Genomic DNA, 21,859 nt, shown 5'->3' on the forward strand with positions numbered 1-21,859 from the left:
GTGCGATATGGATAAAGAACTTCCTATATTATACTACTATTCAATTCTCGATGACGATAGTTCAAAGTATAAAGAGTGTATACATAATTTTGTTGAGGTAGTGGGCAGGTGGATAGGGAAAACAACATTTGAATTTCCCCTCTCAACTTAGAACAACTACTACCAAACTAACAATTGACATATAACCAAAATTGAATATTATTGTATCATGAACTCCCAACTATTCTTTTTTTTTTCAATCCAAAATAATATACGTATGGAAATCTTTATTACAATGTCTTCAGATAACACTTTAGATTCCTCAAGTAGCATCTAATGAATAGTGCTATGTTCATATTTTTAAATATACTAAGCGGTTATTTTGGATGAAGACAAGTTAAGGTTGATTTATTTTATTGATTGTTTGTTATATTAAAAATAACATGCATCGCGAATTAGAAAAGTTGTTTGTTTTAAAAAAAATAAAAAATACCTTTTGTCTTATTTAGTACTGAAAAAAAAGGTTTAAAGGACCTTACGGGTATTTTTATGATTTTTGTTATTTTATATCGGAATAATTAATATAAGACTGTGATTTCACACTCAGATATGGATAACTAGTCCGGATACTAATTATTAGTCACAGATCCCAAGATTAGTAGCCAAACAAGAAATAAAACAATATTCAATTTTTAATTGAAAATTATTTATGCTTGTCCAGCCTATCAAACGATCCTAATCTAACCATCTTAAAATAGTGATCTTTGGGCTTATCTCGTTGTATAATCGATTAATATATTATTTAGGGTACAATAAAAGAATTTGAAGAATACAATTGTACACATACATAATATTTATATTTGTTATTTTATTCCGCTTCACAACAACCTTTTATGGGATTTTTCCTAACGACATAACCGTTCAAAGGGCTTGATTAATTCGGATACATATTGATAAGCTTCTTACTATGCTTAAATCACTTAATACTCAGATTTTTTGTATTTTTATATATAATTAAGGGTAGAGGGATTTTAATCATTTTATGATACTAGTATTTTTTTTTTTGGGGGTGGTGGTGGTGTTGTTTGAAGTTGAGCCAAAATTTATAAGGTCATTTGGTTCACGGATTATTATCTTTGAATTAACTTTATCATACTTAAGGTGAGATAACATAATATCAAATTTGATGAGATAATAATTCTAAAGACAAATTTGTTCTACTTGTATAGAAGGGAGCAATATTTACTACCCAAAAAATCATATTTAACAGTAATAACTTTATTGCTGTTGAATATGTACTTTTAGCAGTAATAATGTTCCTAAAGTTTATATCGATATTAAATTCGATAGCAATTAACTATTACTGGTAAAAAGTTTAACAATCTTTATTATTATATATATTTATTACCGTTAAAAATTATTTTTATAGGAATGAATTTTTGGGGTTGAAGTTGAGCCAACCTTTATAGAAAGATGAAAAGTAAAGCACACATTATAGAGATACAAGAAATGAGGAGAAAGCACAAAGAATGGTGTCTAAAAGTAAGGGAAGTGAATATGATTTGGTGACAATACTTTTTCCCTTCAATTAGGGGAATTATATTCCACTTTGAACAAATAATAATAGTAAGATGCAACCTGTTGTAGAGACAAGAATGAATGCTTCCACTGTTTCATCCAATTTTAGCTACTTGTATTAATTAAAAATTTTATATTGCCACACTACCTCCTTTAAAAGTTGAAAATAAATAAAGTCCTACAGTACAATTTTCTACTTTCTTTCTCAAATAAAAAGTTATGAAACAATATATTTTCCGTTGGTAATCAAAGTTTGTCTTTAGCTAACCAATGGTACTATTACGGGTCGTTTGGTTTGAATTCAAGTTATGATTGAATTAAATAATAGATAAATTATGATAGGATTAGTTATGATGTTATTTTTATTGAGTGTTTGATTTATTGTATTCAAAATGATAAATTTCACAGAAAAGGGTCAAAAATATCCTTAAACTATTCGAAATTGATCATATACATCCTTAAACTATATTTCGGCTCAAAACTATTCTTCTCGTCAAATTATTAGATCAAAAGTGTCCTTCTTATAAACGAAAGTTGATAATGTAACGCCAATAAGGTTTCACTACCACATAGACTAAATCTCTATGAATACACGAGTGCATGATTGGGGACGGAAGGGAGATGCATGGATGGGGACGAAGCACGCCCCTCTCCCATTCTTTAAACATGTTTGTACTAGAAATTTGTATTGATAGAAGCTCTCGTAGTCTTTAAACATGCTCGTGCCAGATACTTGTATCGATGCAAGATAGCAAATACCTCATAAAATAACTAATCGAGATAAAACATCACTATAGATCAATAGCTTGGTCTAAATGGATGCAAAAAACTGTCAAACCTTTTGGAGTTAGTGGGGTTGTATTAAAGAAAGACATGCCACAAAATGATTAGCAGTCAATTTTTTATTTTTATTTTTTGTGAAAATGCACATTAAATATTTCCAAAGTCAAATGTTATTTTTGACAAAATTTGCTATGTGTGAGTGAGAGAAGAGAATCCATATTCCCATTTTCTTTTAGTCTAAATTAGTTGCTTACAGTTCATTTTTTTTTTGGCATTTTGGCAACTTGAGAAAATGTAGCATCTTCTTTCAAGATTAATGTCAAATTTTGCCCAAGAAAAAAATTCTAACACATGGCCCCTACATGGTTCTTGAGAGATCTATGATTTGATTTGATTTAGTCTTCTTATTCACATTATGATTAATTATGAAATCCATTAAACACCATTTGTTAGTGGGGCATTAAGCAAATTAGTAATAATTGGTCTTTGATTCTTGCACTAATCTCTCTCTATATATGGTGAGACATAAAATGGAAGTCACTTCAATTTTATAAAGAAAGGGGTAGGTTTCTCTACAGTCTTCAAGAATATTTGTTTTCAAAGAATTAATGCAAATTCTTTATACATAAAGGAATTAATCATGTTTTCAAAGCAACGTTAAAATAATATAAAAGTACTATATATCTATATAATAGTAAAATACGTATTTTGTATCACAAAATAAGTCAGGGATGTGGTAGTATCACTGCATCCTTTAACTTAGGGTTTCAACCTAAACTATTATTCATAATGAAGATATGTCATGAATTAAACCTTCGTTTAGATAGAAAAACAAAATATCTCTGCTCTCACGTAATCATTTAAAATAATAACATAAACTTTACTAGCCAGCATGTAACGATCTAAGTGATGCTATTTCAATTTTCACAATGGCTTTTGGAACAAGCATTTTTATATGGATAATTTAAGCGACCAACTTCATATTTACGATAGATAAAATCTATGAAAGAGTGTTCACGTAATAATTCCAACATCTAACTCCTACATGAGCCACAAATTTTCTTTAAGAATCTTCACAAAACGTTACATGATAAATGCAGTAATAGAAAGGAAGCTGCAAATTTTGGATTACATAACCCAAACAAAAGTTGAAATGAAAGTTGGAACCACAGAAATATGAAAACAAAAGTATGAACAAACCAAGGCCATATTTTATTTTATTTTTTGAGATTTTTTTAGTGATGTCAAATTGTGACATTAAAGAAAGGGACAAATGTAGATTTGCAATAAGGTGGCAAGGGACCTAGGACCTATCTTCTTTTCCCTTCCCACCAAAAAACCCATTTGTGGAGAAAGCATCTTTCATTTATTACTCAATAATCAATAATTCTTAAACAATAATAATATATTTAATATAATTCTAAAGTACAATAAATATAGAAAAGACGATGTGATAACATAATATAATTTTAAAGACGATACAATAACAAAAATAAAGTAAGTAATAAAAATGCAGAGAAGGTAGATTAGCGATTTTCTATGCACGCTCAAATTAAATTAAATATTAAAATAAAGTATAAAATAAAAATGCTTGAACTACTTACTAAATTTCTATCGTAATTTTCGACCGGATAAAAAAAAAAAAAAAAAAAAAGAGAAATTCAAGTCATACACACATCACACGGTTCTAAGATTCATATTTATATATAAAAGAAACAGAAATTAAATGTCTAAAATAGCTAGAGCCATAATATTTTTTAATAATAATTCAGAAAAAGAAAAAAAAAATGATTCTGTATTTATGAATATTATTCCAATTTGTTCATCTTCTTTAACCACACTTCAGGTACATGAACATCTCAGAACAGAGCATTAAGAAAAAGCCTAAAAAGAACTCGATCCAAAACTAGAAATTTACATCATTCGAAGCACTGACAATTCCGAGTCCAAAAATATGTAACTATAGGAAAAGAAGAAGAAGGAGAAAGTTTAGGCCTTGAAGCACCATGAATGGTGATGATGATGATTATGCGGATTTTCCTTAGCAATCAATCCCTGAACATAGCGGAATTGTTCAACATGACAAGGGATATTAATTGGTCCTTTATGATCAAATCCAAATTCTTTCTCTGCTTCTTTAAGTAGCTGCAAAAACAGGGGATGATTGATATAATTGACAGGGATAACAAACCTCTGTTGTTCTTCACCTTGACCCACTATAACTGCAAGACACCCTTTTGGTATATTCTTCAATTCCTTCTTCCCATGATTATGGAAGTTAATGTGTGGTACATGAAAATGGAAACTCAGATGGTGTTTTTCTCCAGTACCCATCTCTGTTTTTATCAAGATTTGAAGGAAAAAAAACAAGAAATTGAGCTGTACAATTAAGAGAGGGGAGAAAATGGAAGAGAGAAAGGCCAAGGATCAGAAGAAGAGATGGCTAATTTGAAAAGAGTAAAAGAAGAATCTGTTAAAGATTTTGGTATGTTGCTCATGATCTATCTATATAAAAAAAACAGAGGCGTTGTTTTCAATATTGTAACGCATATATATCTATCTATCTGAAAATAAAATTTGTTATGATGATATATTTTTTTCTTTTTGCAGAGTGTTTGAGAGAGATAGAGGGGGTGTGTTTATATAGGGGTTTAGCAATTACTAGTAGTTAGTTTGGCGGTTTAGGTTATAATCTTTACACAAAGTAGGAGAATGAAATCATCTGTTTCGTCCAACGACACTTGTTCACCGTATTAAAAAAAGATTTCTAATAATATTTATCTATCTGATGAAACATTTTGATACATTTTTCAAGATATTATATTTATTATTCCTTCTATCCATAATTGTTTGTCAGGATAAAATCATGTACTCCCTTCAAGAAAAATTTAGTACCAGATGTAATTGACTGATATAACTCTGTTATACCAAGCATATAAAATATCTAGTTAACTTTTTTATGAAACAAAATGAAGTAATTATTAAGGACAGAATTGGAAACAGTGATTAATTATTTCTTGATTATTTAAATTGACAATTAACATTGGACATCTATTATTAATGTACCAATCAAACAATTACAGACGAAAAGAGTATATTCAAAAGGTGATATAGTAAAATTACTCTTTTATTTGTAATTTCTAAAGAATATGCTAAGTTAATAGTGAACAACTATTATTGATCAGAAAGAGTATAAGTATTAAATAGGTAACTTTAAAATAACTACTTATTATAAGTTATAATATGGTAGAAATAAATTTATTTAAATTTTAAAAGTATCATAAACTTAAAGTTAATCCTGCAAGAAGACAGAGAATGAGAAAGGCTTATCCAATTGGAAATCGTAATAACTAGTTAACGAGGTTAATTAAGACGTTTCGGTTTTACGAAAGGATAAATACGTGAAAGGGAAGCTGCTATTTGCTGGTCAAAAATTGTTGTCACCACTACTGCACACTTATCTTTGACTACACACGCCAGATAGGTTTTTGATTTAATTTTAAATTATATTTATATTTTTTAATATTAAATAATATATAAATAAATATTTAAATTTGTATAAAATTAAATAAATTAATAGATATAACCCATATAATATTTAATATGTCATTTTTTGTCCTACGTATATTATAGCATGTAAGACTGGTGTGTTTACTTGTTCTACTATATAAAGTTAGCGTTTGGCCATCATTTCCAAATATTCTTGACAAATATTATTTGGGTGAATATTTCACATGTGTCTGATCATACTATTTGAGAAATTTTAGAAAAATATGATTTATACCATAAGTTTTAAAAATATCAAAACTAACCATAAGTTTGTATTACAAGTTAATTGGATCTTTGTTACAACAATAAGAAATAATGTCCATGACACTAGAGCAATGTGGTAATTTGGAGTGAATGCAATATACATCATTTCATACATGTGAAGTAGACAAAACGCATGACTTATTTTGAGCCGGTTGTTCATCTTTTTCACCAATAACCATATCATCATTTAACATTCACTGAATATTTCATCACTACTTTGGAATTAACGTAAAAAATTATGTAATATAACGTAAGCAACAACTATAGAGGGTGTTTTTGTAAAAGACAAAAGTTTGGGTAAAATTTCAATTTTAAAAAATCTCAAATAATGAGATTTGGCCCAAATACGAAAAAAAAACTAATTATTGGGAATATGGGGTATTTATAAAAAATATGCGCCAAATAATGACAAAATGTATGAACAAACACTATTTGTGAATTTTTTTTTCTAGAATATTATTTGAAAAATTTATGGCCAAATGAGCCCAAAGTTTAAATGTCTATATGTGAATATCAAAGATGAGAACATAAACATAAAATGAGGTCAAGTTATGCCATTATCTTTCCATCATTGTTTAAAAGATTACTCTTTCATAGGAGGAGAAAAAGATGTGAAAAAATAATAAGTGTGTTAAATTTATGTTTAACTAAATTTATTGTTTGTCATGGTTTTATTTTTAGAGTTAACTATAAAAATTTTGACTAACATTTTATAGTACCTTTCATATAGTTTTAGAATAGCTAATTTTTTTTGTTTAAAATATCGAATTAATGTGATCTAATTTACCTTTATAAATTAGTCAAATTAACTTTTGATAAGCGTAACATGACAAACAATTTCAAACGGATGGAGTAATAATTTAACATATTTGAGGATTTTCTTTTTAAATTGGGGTTGGATAGGAGAAATGGGAAAGGGGATTACTGTGAGGAAATCAAAATTTTATTAACAAGGTGAGAGTTTCAGATAGTCAACTAACTAAGCTAATAAAATTCTTTATATTTAAAGATACTATAGTTATGATTATAAAAAGTTAAACTCGAAAAAAATAACCAAATAAACACATTTTTATCAATTAAAAACTAAGTAAAATATCACAAGGATCAAAATTTAATTTTTTCATTAATAGATGTGGAATCAAAAGTGCAAGTTAATTATCCCTAATAATATAGGTAAATGTAAAGCATAATTAAAGGTCAAATTCGTAGTTGGTAGCGGGCCAGTCTTTAACTGGATTGGTTTGCCTAAAGTTTTTGATAATTACTACCTAAGATCCTAAATTAAATCTAAATTAAATATCAACAAGTTAGTTGCTTATAAAAAAACGAAATACTGCAGACATTAAAAGCATTATTCCTTACTATTAAAGGTTTATAAAATACATTTTTAATGCATTTTTTGGTTTTAGTTAATACAAAATATTAGGATAAGGATTAGCAATTAGAGAGAAACATCTAACTTGTGATGATACATTTTTGTTGTAAAATGGAAAAAAGTAATACAAAAAAATAAGTAAGAGCAGATTTGTGACGTTGGGGTGCACAATGAATTCCACATTAAATTTAAAAATATAGTTATCTATTTAAAATTTGATTATTATTCATTCATTCATTTTGTAGTCACAATTGCAACAATAAAGTGTCCTTTTCACTTTGCATTTAGCATGCTTGAATTAATCACACTGTTCTAAATATATTTGTCATTTAATTTGTCTTTCGTACGGTATATATATTGTCAGGATTTAGCAAGTGTGAATAGGAAAAGAAAAGAGAATATAAAAAGTGAGGGAACTATTTTGGAGGGAAAATGGAAAGTCATTTACAATGTGCAAATGAAAAGTCATTTATCCCATATCGGCAAAAGAAAGGGAAATTGTTGTCCTTATATAAGGAAACACTTCAATTACTTCTTAAAGAGCTAAGAAGAAGATGCCCCCTCGCGTCGTCGTCGCTCAACTCCGGCAAATGATGTTAATGTAAAATCAAATAAATTCTGTTAATATTATCTCTTATAAATTTGTGGGTAACGGTAACATTCAGAAAAGTTTTTATTTTTTCCAAAAGACACAACTTTCTGGATAAAACGGGTCTGAGCAGATTTCACTGAACAGACGTTTCTTGCTGAAAATGGCTATAAAAGGAAGTCAATTTTCGATTTTTCAAATACTGAAATTTTTTATTCTCTGCATTTATTTTTCTCCCAAATAAAATCAAATTGCCGATCGACTGAGTCTGTGTAACTTGTTGCTGTTCTGAAGTTCGCTGAAGTTAAAGAAATTTGAGGTACCGTTATTTCTTTAATAGGTTTAATCCGTTTTATCTTGGAAGAAATTAATCCATAACCTTGGGTACAGTGAGGGGATTAAATTTCTTAAGGACACACAAAAATTTCGGTGGACTCGGATTACTTCTTGTATTTTATGTATTTTCTGCTTCATCTTATTTCTGTTTCTGTTTGTTAACCTTATAAATACAGGTTACTAATAACAGATAATATTAAATAAATAGTATTAAATAATATTAGTATTTACTGTGTACTAATCCTAGTCTTATGAGGATTAGTACTCCTTAATCCTAGTCCTATTAGGATTAGTACTCCTTCCTATATCTCCTATATATATCTCCAATGTATTCCCTTATTAGGTTAACATTTCAATACAATCAATATTCCTTCATGCTATCAAGAGCCAGAAAACCTAGATCTTCTTTTCTCTAGGTTTTTTTCTCTCTCTTTAGGGCACCGGTCGTTCCCTCTCTTCTCTTGGGCGGCGACAGCCATGACAACCGAGGTGGATCTTCATGCCCTGATTCCCAAAAAATTATCAGACATAAATTACCCTACATGGAAAATCACCGTTCTTACAGCCCTTGAGGCCAATTACCTTCTCAAATACGTCGATGGAAGCACAGAACCACCGCCGACAGTCATCACCGCCACGGACAAATCAGAAAAAACCAATCCGGCCCATGCCGCCTGGAAAGCCATGGATGGCCAGGTCCGATCATGTTTGATTGCGGTCATCTCTCCCACGGTTCAGAAACACGTCCGATCCTACACAATTGCTTCAGCCCTGTGGACGGCCCTCGCAACACGCTATGCATCAATTTTCCACTCTAATATTTTTCAATTGCGTGATCGTCTCCTCACAATTACCAATGGCACGAAAACTATGGCGGAGTATTTAGATGAGGTCTCCACTATCATCACAGCCCTCGACACCGTGAACAAAATCATTCCCGAAAAAGATCTCGTCATGTGCGTCGTTAGGGGGCTCCCATCAGCTTACTCCTCCATTAAACAGGCGGTTCGCATCAGTCCAACGCCCGTTGACCTGGCTACTCTCTCCTCGTGGCTAAAAAGTGAAGAAATCAACGTGGATCTGGAGATCAAACTTCTTCTCCGAGAAGTCGCTGTTATGGAGCCGGCCACCGCCCTCACCGCAAGCCAGAACTATCGCGGGGTGCGTGGTGGCGGCCGGTAGGGGAGCCGCGGTGGCTACGGTAGAAACAGCGGAGGCCGCGGGCGCAACAGTCGGCAGGGCAGTCGTCCGCCGTACGACGGTCAGCAGCACGACAGCAACAACAGCCTGTACTCCTTCGGCAGCGGCTGGCAGTCATCTTCCAGCGGTGGGCAAGGCACTTACGAGCGGGATCATCCAACTTGTCAAATCTGTCAGAAAATAGGACACCGCTGTTCGTTGCTGGTTTCGGTATGAGGAGAGCCGAAATAGTGATAACCGTGCCAATTATGCATCTCAAGCCGACCCTTCTTCTGAATGGCTGTTGGATACTGGGGCAAACATGCACGTTACTTCTGATCTATCCAAGCTTAACGCTCAAAATCCATATCATGGCTCCAATGGTATTACTGTTGGCAACGGTGAGTCCCTTAATATTTCTCACACTGGCACGGGTACCATTAAAACCCCCACCGCTATCTTTCACCTAGGTAACCTTACCCACGTCCCTTCTATTAAAATCAATCTCTTTTCAATTCACCAATTCACAAAAGACAATAATTGCTCACTTTTGTTCACCTCTAATGATTTTCAGATCCTAGACAATACTACCAAGAGGGTGATTTTTCAGGGCCTAGGGGTGGGCATAAACACCGGAAAACCGAAACACCGAACCGAACCGAAATTTTTCGGTTTTTCGGTTTTCGGTTTGGTATTCGGTTTATTTTTTTGTATTTTTGGTATTTCGGTTCGGTTTTCGGTACGTATTAGTTTGAAATTCGGTATTTCGGTTTAAACCGAAATATTATTATTTTAATTTATAAATTATATTATATTTAATAATTATTAATATTAAATAATTTTTTTTAAAAAAATAAAAAACTCTAAATCCCTAATACCCTAATCCTCTTCACTCTTCAACTTCATCCTCTCTCTTCAACTTCATCCTCTTCCTCTCTCTTCAACTTCATCCTCTTTCTTCAACTTCATCCTCTTCCTCTCTCTTCAACTTCATCCTCTTTTCTTCACTCTTCAGCCGCCGTCCTCGTCGAGCAGCAGCCAGCTGCAGCAGTAGCAGCCGTCGAGCAGCAGCCAGCCGCAGCAGACAGCAGTAGCAGCCAGCCGCAGCAGCCAGCAGGTCAGCACTCAGCCGCAGCAGGTCAGTTTTTTTGATTTTTTTTTTGATTTTTTTTATCTGATTTTGTTTTTATTACTAGTTAATAGTTATTGCCTATTAGGAATTTATTATGATTTTTTTATATATATAGATGGCTGAACAAACAGAATTAAATATGGGTGTAGCTGATCAAAGTCGAATAAGTATGGCTGATTCTACGGATAATACACCTACTAATAGCAATGATTTGTCGATTGGTACAGAAATAACAAAAAAAAGAAAAGAAATGGATCCTAGGTCTCTTGTTAGGCAACACTTTGAAAAGGTTTTTGAAAATGGTGTATTAGTTAAAGCAAAGTGCTTACATTGTAAACAATATTATGCTGCCAATACAACAAGAAATGGAACAAGTGGACTAAAACAACATTTGACTTATCGGTGTAAAGTGTATAAACCTCCGACTGTTGCACCCGGTATTCAAAAATTATTAAATATTCAAAATAACAATTTAGAGACTTGGAAATTTGAGCAAGAGGTATGTAGGAGAGCTTTAGTTGAGATGATTATTTTGGATGAACTACCTTTTAGTTTTGTTGAAAAAGAAGGCTTTAAGAAGTTTATGAGTAAAGTCCAGCCTTTGTTTCATATTCCTTCTCGTAGAACCATAACAAGGGATTGTTATGAAGTTTATGGTGAATTGAGAATAAATTTGAAACAATCTTTAAGAGAAATACAACCAAGAATTTGTCTCACAACAGACACATGGACTTCAGTGCAAAGAATCAATTATATGTGTTTGACTGCTCACTTTATTGATAGGGATTGGGTGCTTCATAAAAGAATATTGAATTTTTGTCCTATCACTAGTCATAAAGGTGAGCATTTGGCTGAGTCTATTAGTAATTGTTTACTTGATTGGAAGTTGGATAACGTTTTTACTGTTACGGTTGATAATGCTTCTTCAAATGATGTGGCAGTATTAGAGTTGTCCAAAAAATTAGATATGTGGGGAACTAATTTGATGGAAGGTAAACATCTCCATGTGAGATGTATGGCTCACATACTTCATCTAATTGTGCAAGATGGTTTGAAAGAAATTGGTCCTTCTATCAAAAAGGTCAGACAAATGGTGAAATATGTTAGATCATCTTCTTCAAGGGCAAGAAATTTCTTGAAATGTGTTGAAATGCAAAAGATAGAATGTGATAAGATGTTGTCTTTAGATGTGCCTACTAGGTGGAATTCCACCTATTTGATGTTAGACACAGCAGAAAAGTTTTTGAGAAGGCTTTTGAGAGGTTTGATCTTTATGATGGTAATTTTCATTCTTTTCTTGCTACTGATGTTTGTGAAGATGGAAGTATCGCAGGGTCAATTCAATATGAAGATTGGGCTAATGTGAGGAATGTCACAAAGTTTCTTGAAAAATTTTATGAACTCACTTTGAAAGTTTCAGGTTCACGGTATGTTACTTGTAATGTTCATTTTGAAGATATATGTGAACTTGATGCTTATTTGAAATTATGTGTAGCAAGTGATGACCTTGATTTGAGTAAAATGGCTTTGGGAATGAAAGAAAAATTCAAGAAATATTGGGGGACTCCTGAAAAATGAACAAAATGATTTTTATTGCTTCTGTTTTGGATCCTCGCAATAAATTTGTCTATGTTAGTTTTGCTCTTGAAGAATTACTTGGGGAAGAAACGGGAAATGTAGTGAATACGAAAGTAGAGGCTTACTTGAGGGATTTGTTTGCGATATATGTAAGTAAGTATGGAAAAGGTTCCAAAAGTCAACCATCTTCATCTGACTCATCTGATTCTTCTGGTAGTGGTATTTCTCAAAATATGTCCAAAAATTCTTTGAGAACTAAGTTGCACATGAAGAAACAAAAGAATGATTCTGGAAGTTTAGGTGTGAAATCTGAGTTGGATAAATATCTTCTTGAAGACCAAGAACCTGAATATGAAGATTTTGATATTTTGAGTTGGTGGAAAGTTAATTCTCCTAGATTTCCAGTACTTTCACAGTTGGCTCGAGATGTATTGGCTATTCCTATGTCGAGTGTGGCATCGGAATGTGCATTTAGCACCGGTGGTCGAATTCTAGATCCCTTTAGAAGTTCATTGACTCCCAAATGTGTGCAATGTCTTATTTGTGTCCAAGATTGGCTTAGACAAGAAACCAAGCCTATTTGTGTTGAAGAAAGTTTGGAGTTTCTTGAAAAAATTGAACTTGGTAAGACTTTTTATTTTTTATTTATTTATGGAAAAAATAAAATACTTATTGTGTTGTATCTTGTATGACATGTTTCTTTTTATTAATTGTAAAGATGGCAAATAGTGGAAGAAGCTCTTCCATTGTTGATCTATGATTGACTTGCAAGCGGTGAGTTTAATACATCATTTATTTAATCTTATCATTTTTTAATCTTAAAAGTAGTATTCTAAGTTTCTAATATTTGATTTTATCTTAAAAGGTCCAAGGGTCAAGACAATGAAGAAATAATTTTGTTGGCACGTGACACTTGAAAGTTGAAAGCGATCTCATGGAAGAAAGTCAAGAAACTCATTATTGTTGTTTGTTATTGTTGAAAGTAATCTCATGAAAGTCAACATTGTTTGTTGCTTATTATTGTTTATTATGAGTTAATGAGAGACTTTATTGTTACTTGTTAGATTCTTAATATGTTGTATTTGTGAAGACATTAAGTTATTAACTACAAATCTACAAAGACTACAATGCAACTTTTGTTTTAGTGTCATTGTGAATTTAAAATTTGCGGTGTTAATGCCTAATTACATATTGAAGATTTGAATCATTGATAATTGATATATTGAAATTTGGTAGTAAATTAGTAATGCACTCCTTTGATTTATTGTCTATTTTTACTTTTTAGCCCATTAAGTTGAAAAATCAAACAAAAAATTGTAAAATTTAAAATTTTAAAAAGCCCACTAAACAGGCCCATTAAAAAACCGAAATAAAAAACCGAACCGAATTAATAAAAATCGAACCGAATTAACAAAAACCGAACCGAACCGAAATATTTCGGTTCGGTATTCGGTACGTAATTTTAAAAAACCGAAAACCGAAAAAACCGAAAAAAAAACCGAACCGAACCGAAATACCGAATGCCCACCCCTATCAAGGCCCCTGTGAGCATGGTCTGTACGTTCTTCCTGGCACAAGTTCGTCTGTCCACCCAGTTTCAGAAAGCGTTCCTGTGGCTCCGGTGGCTCTTTCGGCTGATGGCCACAGTCTGTTGTGGCATAGTCGTCTGGGTCACCCGTCTACTCAAATAATAAATTCTTTAATGTCTCAATTAGGTTTTTCTTCCATTCATGTAAACAATTGTGACTCCTGTTCAATTGCTAAATCTCATAAATTACCTTTTACTTTATCTGAGAAGCGTACAACTGCACCTTTTCAACTAATTCATTCTGACCTATGGGGTCCTACTGTTGTTCCTTCATTTACTGGTTTTCGCTATTATATTTGTTTTGTGGATGATTTTACAAAATACACTTGGTTGTACCCACTAAAACACAAATCACAGGCATACACCACCTTTGTCACTTTTGAAAAAATGGTCAAAACACAATTCAATTCTCATGTTAAACTTTTTCGAAGTGACAATGGAAAGAAATATGTAAATAACATCTTTGGCCAGTTTCTGCAATCCCTGAGAATTATACATCAAACCTCCTGTCCATACACTCCCGAACAGAATGAGGTGGCTGAGCATAAGCATCGCCATCTCATTGAAACGGTGGTTACTCTTCTACATCAATCTCATCTCCCTGTCTCCTTTTGGGTAGAAGCTCTAGCCACCGCAAACTACCTCATTAACAGAATGCCCAGTCACATCCTCTCCAACAAATCACCCTATCAACTCCTTTACCAAGAACTTCCCAATTATACCTACCTCCGCGTCTTTGGGTGTCTTGTCTACCCTTGGCTACGCCTTCATATTACTCACAAATTACAGCCCCGATCCCGTCCTTGTATTTTTTTGGGCTATCATCCTACCTCCAAGGGTTATCGCTGTCTTGACCCACAAACTCATAAAGTTTACATATCTCGTCATGTCAAATTTTTTGAAAATGAGTTTCCCTACGAGTCTATTTCCTCCTCCACAAATACATCATTCATTGGCGTCCTTCCTCTTTTTCCAACATACTCACAAGGTCCCTCACCACCTTCCCCCACACCTCCACCCACTACCCAACCACCCTTCATCACCCCTTCGACCGTCACCCACAATACACCCGCAACCACCACCCACACTCACAACCAACCCGAACCACTCCATACCCACAACATCTCCAGCCCGAATCCGTTTTGGGTCCTTCTCAGCCACCCCCGAATCACCACCGCCCGTGCCACCCCCAATACTCATCCCATGTTAACCCGTGGCAAAGCCGGTATCTTTAAACCCAAAACCTTTCAGGCAACCATACTACCAAATACACCCCTTCCCGAAAGTGAACCAACAACCTACTCTGTTGCCTCAAAAAATGTTTATTGGCGTCATGCTATGGATGACGAGTTTAAGGCTTTGACTGATCAGAAAACTTGGGTTCTTGTACCTAAGCCCCATGGGCGGCACCCAGTGGGCTGTAAATGGGTGTACAAAATTAAACACAATGCAGATGACAGTATTTCCAGGTACAAGGCTCGTTTGGTTGCTAAAGGCTACAATCAGGAGTATGAGCTTGATTACTCCGAGACATTCAGTCCTGTTATTCGGTAGGAAACCATTCGCCTGGTACTGTCACTCGCCGTGCGCAACAATTGGCTCATCAATCAGTTGGATGTTTCCAATGTTTTTCTTCATGGCATGCTTGATGAAACTATCTACATGACGCAACCATCGGGCTATGTTGATCCTTGCTTCCCTCAACATGTTTGCAAACTCCAGAAGTTTCTGTATGGGCTCAAGCAAGCCCCCCGTGCTTGGTACACACGTCTGAAAATGTTCCTCCAGGGACTCGACTTCACGTGTTGCGTACACGACACGAGTCTGTTTACTCGACATTCAGGACACGGTACAGTCATTCTTCTTGTCTATGTAGATGATATCATTATTACAGGCTCTACTGCAACTCTCATTCAGGATGTCACTCGAGCTATGCATACTACCTTCAAAATGAAGGACCTTGGCCCGTTACATTATTTTCTGGGAATGGAGGTTTCTCGGACAGGCAGCGGCTTGTTTCTTCATCAGTCAAAATATACTCGAGATCTGTTGCAGAAAGCTGGACTGGAAAAAAGCACCAGTCAACCAACACTGACGGCAGTCTCTTCGTCTACGAATGGAGCCGACACCCCCTTTGCCGATATCACCCACTTCCGCAGCCTCATTGGGGCTCTACAGTATCTGGCCATTACCCGTCCTGACATCCAGTTTGCTGTCAACCGAGTTGCTCAGCGCATGCATCAACCAAGTGAACATGATTACCATTATCTAAAACGCATTCTCAGGTACATTTTTGGCACCCTTGGTCGTGGTTTACTCATTCGACCTGGGGACTTGGAGCTTCGGGGTTTCTCAGATTCAGATTGGGCGAGTGATAAAAATGACAGAAAATCTACATCGGGGTTTCTCATTTTTTTGGGCCGAACCTGATCTCCTGGTGTACAAAAAAACAACCCAAGGTCTCTCGGTCCTCGACTGAAGCTGAATACCGCGCTCTTGCTCTTCTTGCTGCTGAGACCATGTGGGTCACATATATTCTTCGCGAACTCCGCGCCACTCACACTGTTCCTGCTCTGTATTGTGACAACAAATCAACCATCTGTGTGGCCAAGAATTCCGTCCTACACACCAGAATGAAGCATGTTGATACCGATTGTCTCTTTGTTCGCGATGAAGTTCAGGCCGGCACCATGACTGTGCAGTATGTACCCACTGAAGAACAACCGGCTGATATTCTCACCAAGCCTCTCTCGAGCCGACAGCACGATTACCTCAGTTCCAAGCTTTCGTTCGCTTCCGCTCAGCTTTAGGGGGGATAATAACAGATAGTATTAAATAAATAGTATTAAATAATATTAGTATTTACTGTGTACTAATCCTAGTCCTATTAGGATTAGTACTCCTTCCTATATCTCCTATATATATCTCCCATGTATTCCCTTATTAGGTTAACACTTCAATACAATCAATATTCCTTCGGTTACTATAAAAATAACTTATATGAAATATAAATAAATAAAATATTAACAAAGATCATAATGAAATCTAATTGGAATTAGATGAACTGTAACATCCATAGTGGACTCATTACCCCCTTACATATAATCGATAATAGAAAAATGAATCTGGTTTAAATAGTTAAATATTTTTATTATTAATCAGTAGATTAAAATTTTGAGGCATTAAAATATAAGTGAAAAAACTTTGAAAACATTAATAAAAAGCGGAGGGAAGTAAGTGATCGTAACTTGTCACTTACATATAAGTCCACATTATCACTTTTACAAATAATTATTCATTTCATATATAGATAAATCAGAATTGATTTCTTTTTCCATATAAAAAGCATATATTGTGGGAGAATTTTGGTAAGATGCGTAACTTTTTTTTTTTCACATTTAAATTATTTATTTATGTCAAGGACGGAAAGTACATCCGCAGCATATGCTTCTTTAATAAAAGATAAAGTGGTGACATAATTATTATTGATTAGATTTTTTTAAAGATATTATCACTATTATGCTTTAACAAAAGCAAAGGGTAGAATAATTTGAGCAATTTTTAAAAAATAATTCGAGCTAGTAATAGGAAAATCTTTTGAAAAATTGTTTAATGGGATGGGCCCCAGTGAACGGCGATAAGTGGGGCCAAATTTAATAAAATTGTGAAGAAGGAAATGCCAGGTCATCAATGAGGGTCCACGTAGGCATCATAATATCGACGGTTAACCCTTTTTGTTTACGTTTTAAACTTCTTTTAAGTAAAGTATCAATAATGAGTGGAAATATATTTGTCAAATTACCGAAACTACCCTTTTAAAATTGACATAATTTGATTCCCTTGATTTAATTGAAGGTGAATATAGTCAAATTTGCTAGGAGAAGAGTGCGTGGCAGACAAGTATAATTCTTATAATCATTATAGGTTTTGCAATAATTTAAAATAAAATATTTTCTTCTTTTCGTCTATTTTATACGTGTCTTCATAAAAAATAAATGATTACAAATAATTTATTTTAGATTATTTTAGAGAGAATCAATATATAATTAAGTATCAATTTTCATTTTCAGCCTTACTTAATTACATATGAGAGCGATTAATGTAGTAAAACAAAGAAAATATAATTAAATTGACATAGAATAATTAATAGTTTAATTCAGATAAATCCTTGAAACTAGCGGAAGTTAAATACTTTAGATGACTTTTTAATAGAAAATAAGTATTGGAGAAATTTCAAGCCACTTAAAAGTTGCTTATATCGAGGAGAAAGGTGAGCGAGACTAGGAGAGAGAGGAGAGAGGCGAGAAAGAGGAGAAAAAGAGTGGGAGAAAGGTGAATCATTTATGTATATTGATTAGATAATGTATATTACACATATGTATTTGTTATATGGCAAGAGAGAGGGAGGAGAGAGGTGCGCAAAATTGAAAGAGAGAGGAGAGAAGTGAATTGCATATGTATATAATTGTATATTATACATATGTATATTGTATAATGGCAAGCGAGATAAAGAAAGGGATAAGAGAGGCGATCGGAATTTGGAGAGGGAGGAGAGAGCGGTCAAGAAAAGGCAGAGAATAGGAGAGAGGTGAATTGTACGTGTATATAGGTTAAATAATTATATATTATACATATGTATTTATATATTTTGACGAATTATACATATACAAATGTGACTAATTATACAAATTTGAAATCAAACCACGTAATTAATATATAATGTTAATCACAAGTGATAATTATAGCAAATTACAACTATAATTGAGTAACTAAATATCATAACTTTACTTGACAACGTAATTTTCCCTTTGTTAAATAAATCGGACATAATTTCTGGTGTGGGACCGCAACTTACAGCATAAATGGGCCAGGCCCCAATCTGGTGCCAGATTTGGCTTTGGACCTTTTTGTCTTGAGAGCGATGGCCCACTTTGCCTGAAAATCAGAAAAGTATGTTGAGAAAGTAAAGGAGGGAAGAATCACTAGCGACTAACATTAAACATTAGTTATCTGGGTTGATTTTGTGGTCAGAATATACGAATACATATGTATTATATATAATTATCTAATTGATATACATATATAATTGACTTTTCTCCACTCTCTATACATATACAATTCACCTATCTCCAACTTTTTTTCCTCACTCTTGCCTCTCTCCTCTCTCTCTCCCAATCTCGTTCGCGTCTCTTTATATAACATGTAGTTACGGATTGTAATTATCAAACTATAGCTATGAAGAGTAATTGGACTATTTTTAAATGGCTACATATGAAAGTTTCCAAAAAAGAATTTAATTCTTTAAATAGACGGTGTATATATTCTAGCTACGATAACTTGAATCATAGATCAGTAATGTAATCTAGGAGAATTTACATAAATATACTATAATAAAAAAATATTTATTATTTATAGCAAAAACATATTTTTTTTACACTTGTTCACTTTTAATACATTTAAAATACTATTTCAATACATATTACAAGAAATAATTTGTTATTCACATAGATATAATACAAGTTTTATTGATAAATAATACATTTATTACACATTTTAATACACTTACAATATAATGTGTCGATTTCTTACCAAACAAGTACAATATATTTTTTAAAACAATTATAATATATATATATATATATATATATATAAAAAATCAGTTAAATTGCATTGATAGTATAATATATATATATTTTTTTGAATATTATTGATGTATGTATAAGTATCTTAAATATTTTGAGAAAATGGTGCATTCCCTTTGACATAACGAGATGGGTCACAAAGAAAACTTTTAGTTTGGTTGCTTAAATGAAAGTTGATAAAAAGTACCTAAATCAATCTATTGAGATTTTACCGTGCTTTTAGGATAAAATTTTACTTAATTATGGAGCAACAGATAAATCACCCCCGACATATCAATTATTACTAAAGATAAAGAAAGCCTATCCTCAATACTCTTGCTTGTTTTTTAGTTTAACACTTAGGTATCTAATTTTTGAACCTTACTAGTTTGGATTCACGATATTTAAATTACTTCACTAATAGATGGTTAAATTAAATTGTAACATATTTCGATTAACCATCTGAACATATGATAAAATGTTTTTATTAGACATGATTTTTGATTCATAATTTTTGAAAAAGGTTTTCACTTTGGAATGTTACCAGCATTCATTATGTAATACCTCAACGGTCAACCACTGTAAAATATGTCATCTTCTTTAATTACATGCATTAGCCTTTATAGACTGTAAAAACTACATGCATGTTCTAATTGATGTACTAGCCTTTATAAGCATGTACACACTCCACATTATTTCTCTAAAAAAAATGGTCACTTTCCATCACTATCTAGACAGCGGGAACGAAGGATTTGCGATACATATGATTCTTGTTTTCATATTTTCAAAAAGAAAAAAATGAAATCTTAATAACTAGTAAAAAGTTTGTCAAGGGGAAAACCTTCATAGTACAATTTATTAGTTGGTTGACTGTATAAACTTAAAATAATTTAATTATCAGTTAATTACCCTGTATATCCGGTTGATCATTAAAAGTCCTTCAACAAAAAATTGTGCTTGTAATAATGTCTTAGCGCTATAACAAAAGCAATTTTTAGCGATGATAAATAGACACAACAATAATGAGTGTTAAAAATTTTTTTGCCGACAATAGTTAAGTGACCTTAGATACATTGTCACTAAAGATTTTAGAGACATATATAAAGAGTGTTAATTGTTGCTAAAAATGCATATTTAGCGGCAAATTGAGTTATAGCAAGTTAGATTTGCTACATATATGAATCATTTAGAGTAAATAGTACATCAAAATATTGACAAGAACTTATATCTAAATTCTAAGACAGTTTAGAGAAGATTTAAATTGAATGTCTATTAAATTATCATTTTATTGTTACAAAAAAGAAAATCAAAAGTAATTTATGAGCCCATAATGACTAAGAGATGAGCTAGTAGGGAGAACGACGTGGTACTATATGATATAAACAATTGGTAAAAATATTCAAATCAAGAGGCTACAAATATAGTCATTTTCCATCACTATGTACCTGTATGAATAATTCTTGTTCTGAAATGTCCACACACCACAAGTGTAACTGTGTACTTCCTTTAGAACATGGGATTTTGAGGGGACCAATAAATTCAATTCAGTAAACCAGAAAAAAAATTATGGGGTCAACAAATTTGGTACTCATTTTTTAGGTGCTATACTTAAGATTGAAGTCAGGATAAAGAGTTTGAGGGTTTTAAATTTCTTTTAGAACCATCAATTAATTTTGTGAGGGGTTCATAAATTAATATACATATATATTTAATTAGTTTTCTAGTAAAAGTACAGAATCTACGAAAAACTATTGAATTCATCCGGACTTATGAACCCCACCTAACTCCGCCTCTGCTCTATAAGGTTGTCAAATATAAATTGCCTTGCAAGGTGAGGTGTCAAATATAAAGTGCTGGGGTTCTCTGAATCCTTTGCCTTTAGGTTTAGGACAAAGTAATAACTATGGAAAGGCCTTCATTAATGAATGACTTTTCAAAAAGGGTCCATTTAGAGGTTATCGTTAGGGTAATGCAAAGTAATAGGTCGAAAATCAAGTTGTTTTTTACTATATGAGGAAGAAAGAAGCTTTTATCTTATGCGAATTTTTTGAAAATCATTCTATCCTTATTTGTTGTTTTATTAAATCAACTTAACAAATAAAAAATAATACATTTTCAAGATTAATTAATTACTTTATCAAGAATATAATAGACAAAACATAATAATTTATGTGTAAATTTTATAAAATGACAAGATCTTTAGAAAAGGTAATGACATATAAAATGAGACGGATGGAGTAATAGAGTAAAAGTTTTCACTGATTAAAACTGCTTAATATTTGTATTAGGTCAGCAATTAATGCTAATA

The 21,859-nt window shown here is 32.8% G+C and overlaps 1 protein-coding gene and 1 long non-coding RNA gene across 2 annotated transcripts; one reads left to right on the forward strand and one right to left on the reverse strand.

Moving 5' to 3' along the window:
* Positions 1–4,118: 4,118 nt before the first annotated feature.
* On the reverse strand, positions 4,119–4,815 carry LOC101246226 (auxin-responsive protein SAUR32). The gene has a single exon (XM_004234962.5). The coding sequence runs from the start codon at positions 4,672–4,674 to the stop codon at positions 4,330–4,332; it is 345 nt and encodes a 114-aa protein (XP_004235010.1). The 5' UTR covers positions 4,675–4,815; the 3' UTR covers positions 4,119–4,329.
* Positions 4,816–13,058: 8,243 nt separating this feature from the next.
* LOC138347761 (uncharacterized) lies at positions 13,059–13,398 on the forward strand. The gene is made up of 2 exons (XR_011220292.1): positions 13,059–13,116; positions 13,208–13,398. It is a non-coding gene; the product is annotated as an uncharacterized lncRNA (long non-coding RNA).
* The last annotated feature ends 8,461 nt before the right edge of the window (positions 13,399–21,859 follow it).

The sequence above is a fragment of the Solanum lycopersicum genome, chromosome 3 (genome assembly GCF_036512215.1).
Source record: "Solanum lycopersicum chromosome 3, SLM_r2.1".
Classification (NCBI taxonomy): domain Eukaryota; kingdom Viridiplantae; phylum Streptophyta; class Magnoliopsida; order Solanales; family Solanaceae; genus Solanum; species Solanum lycopersicum.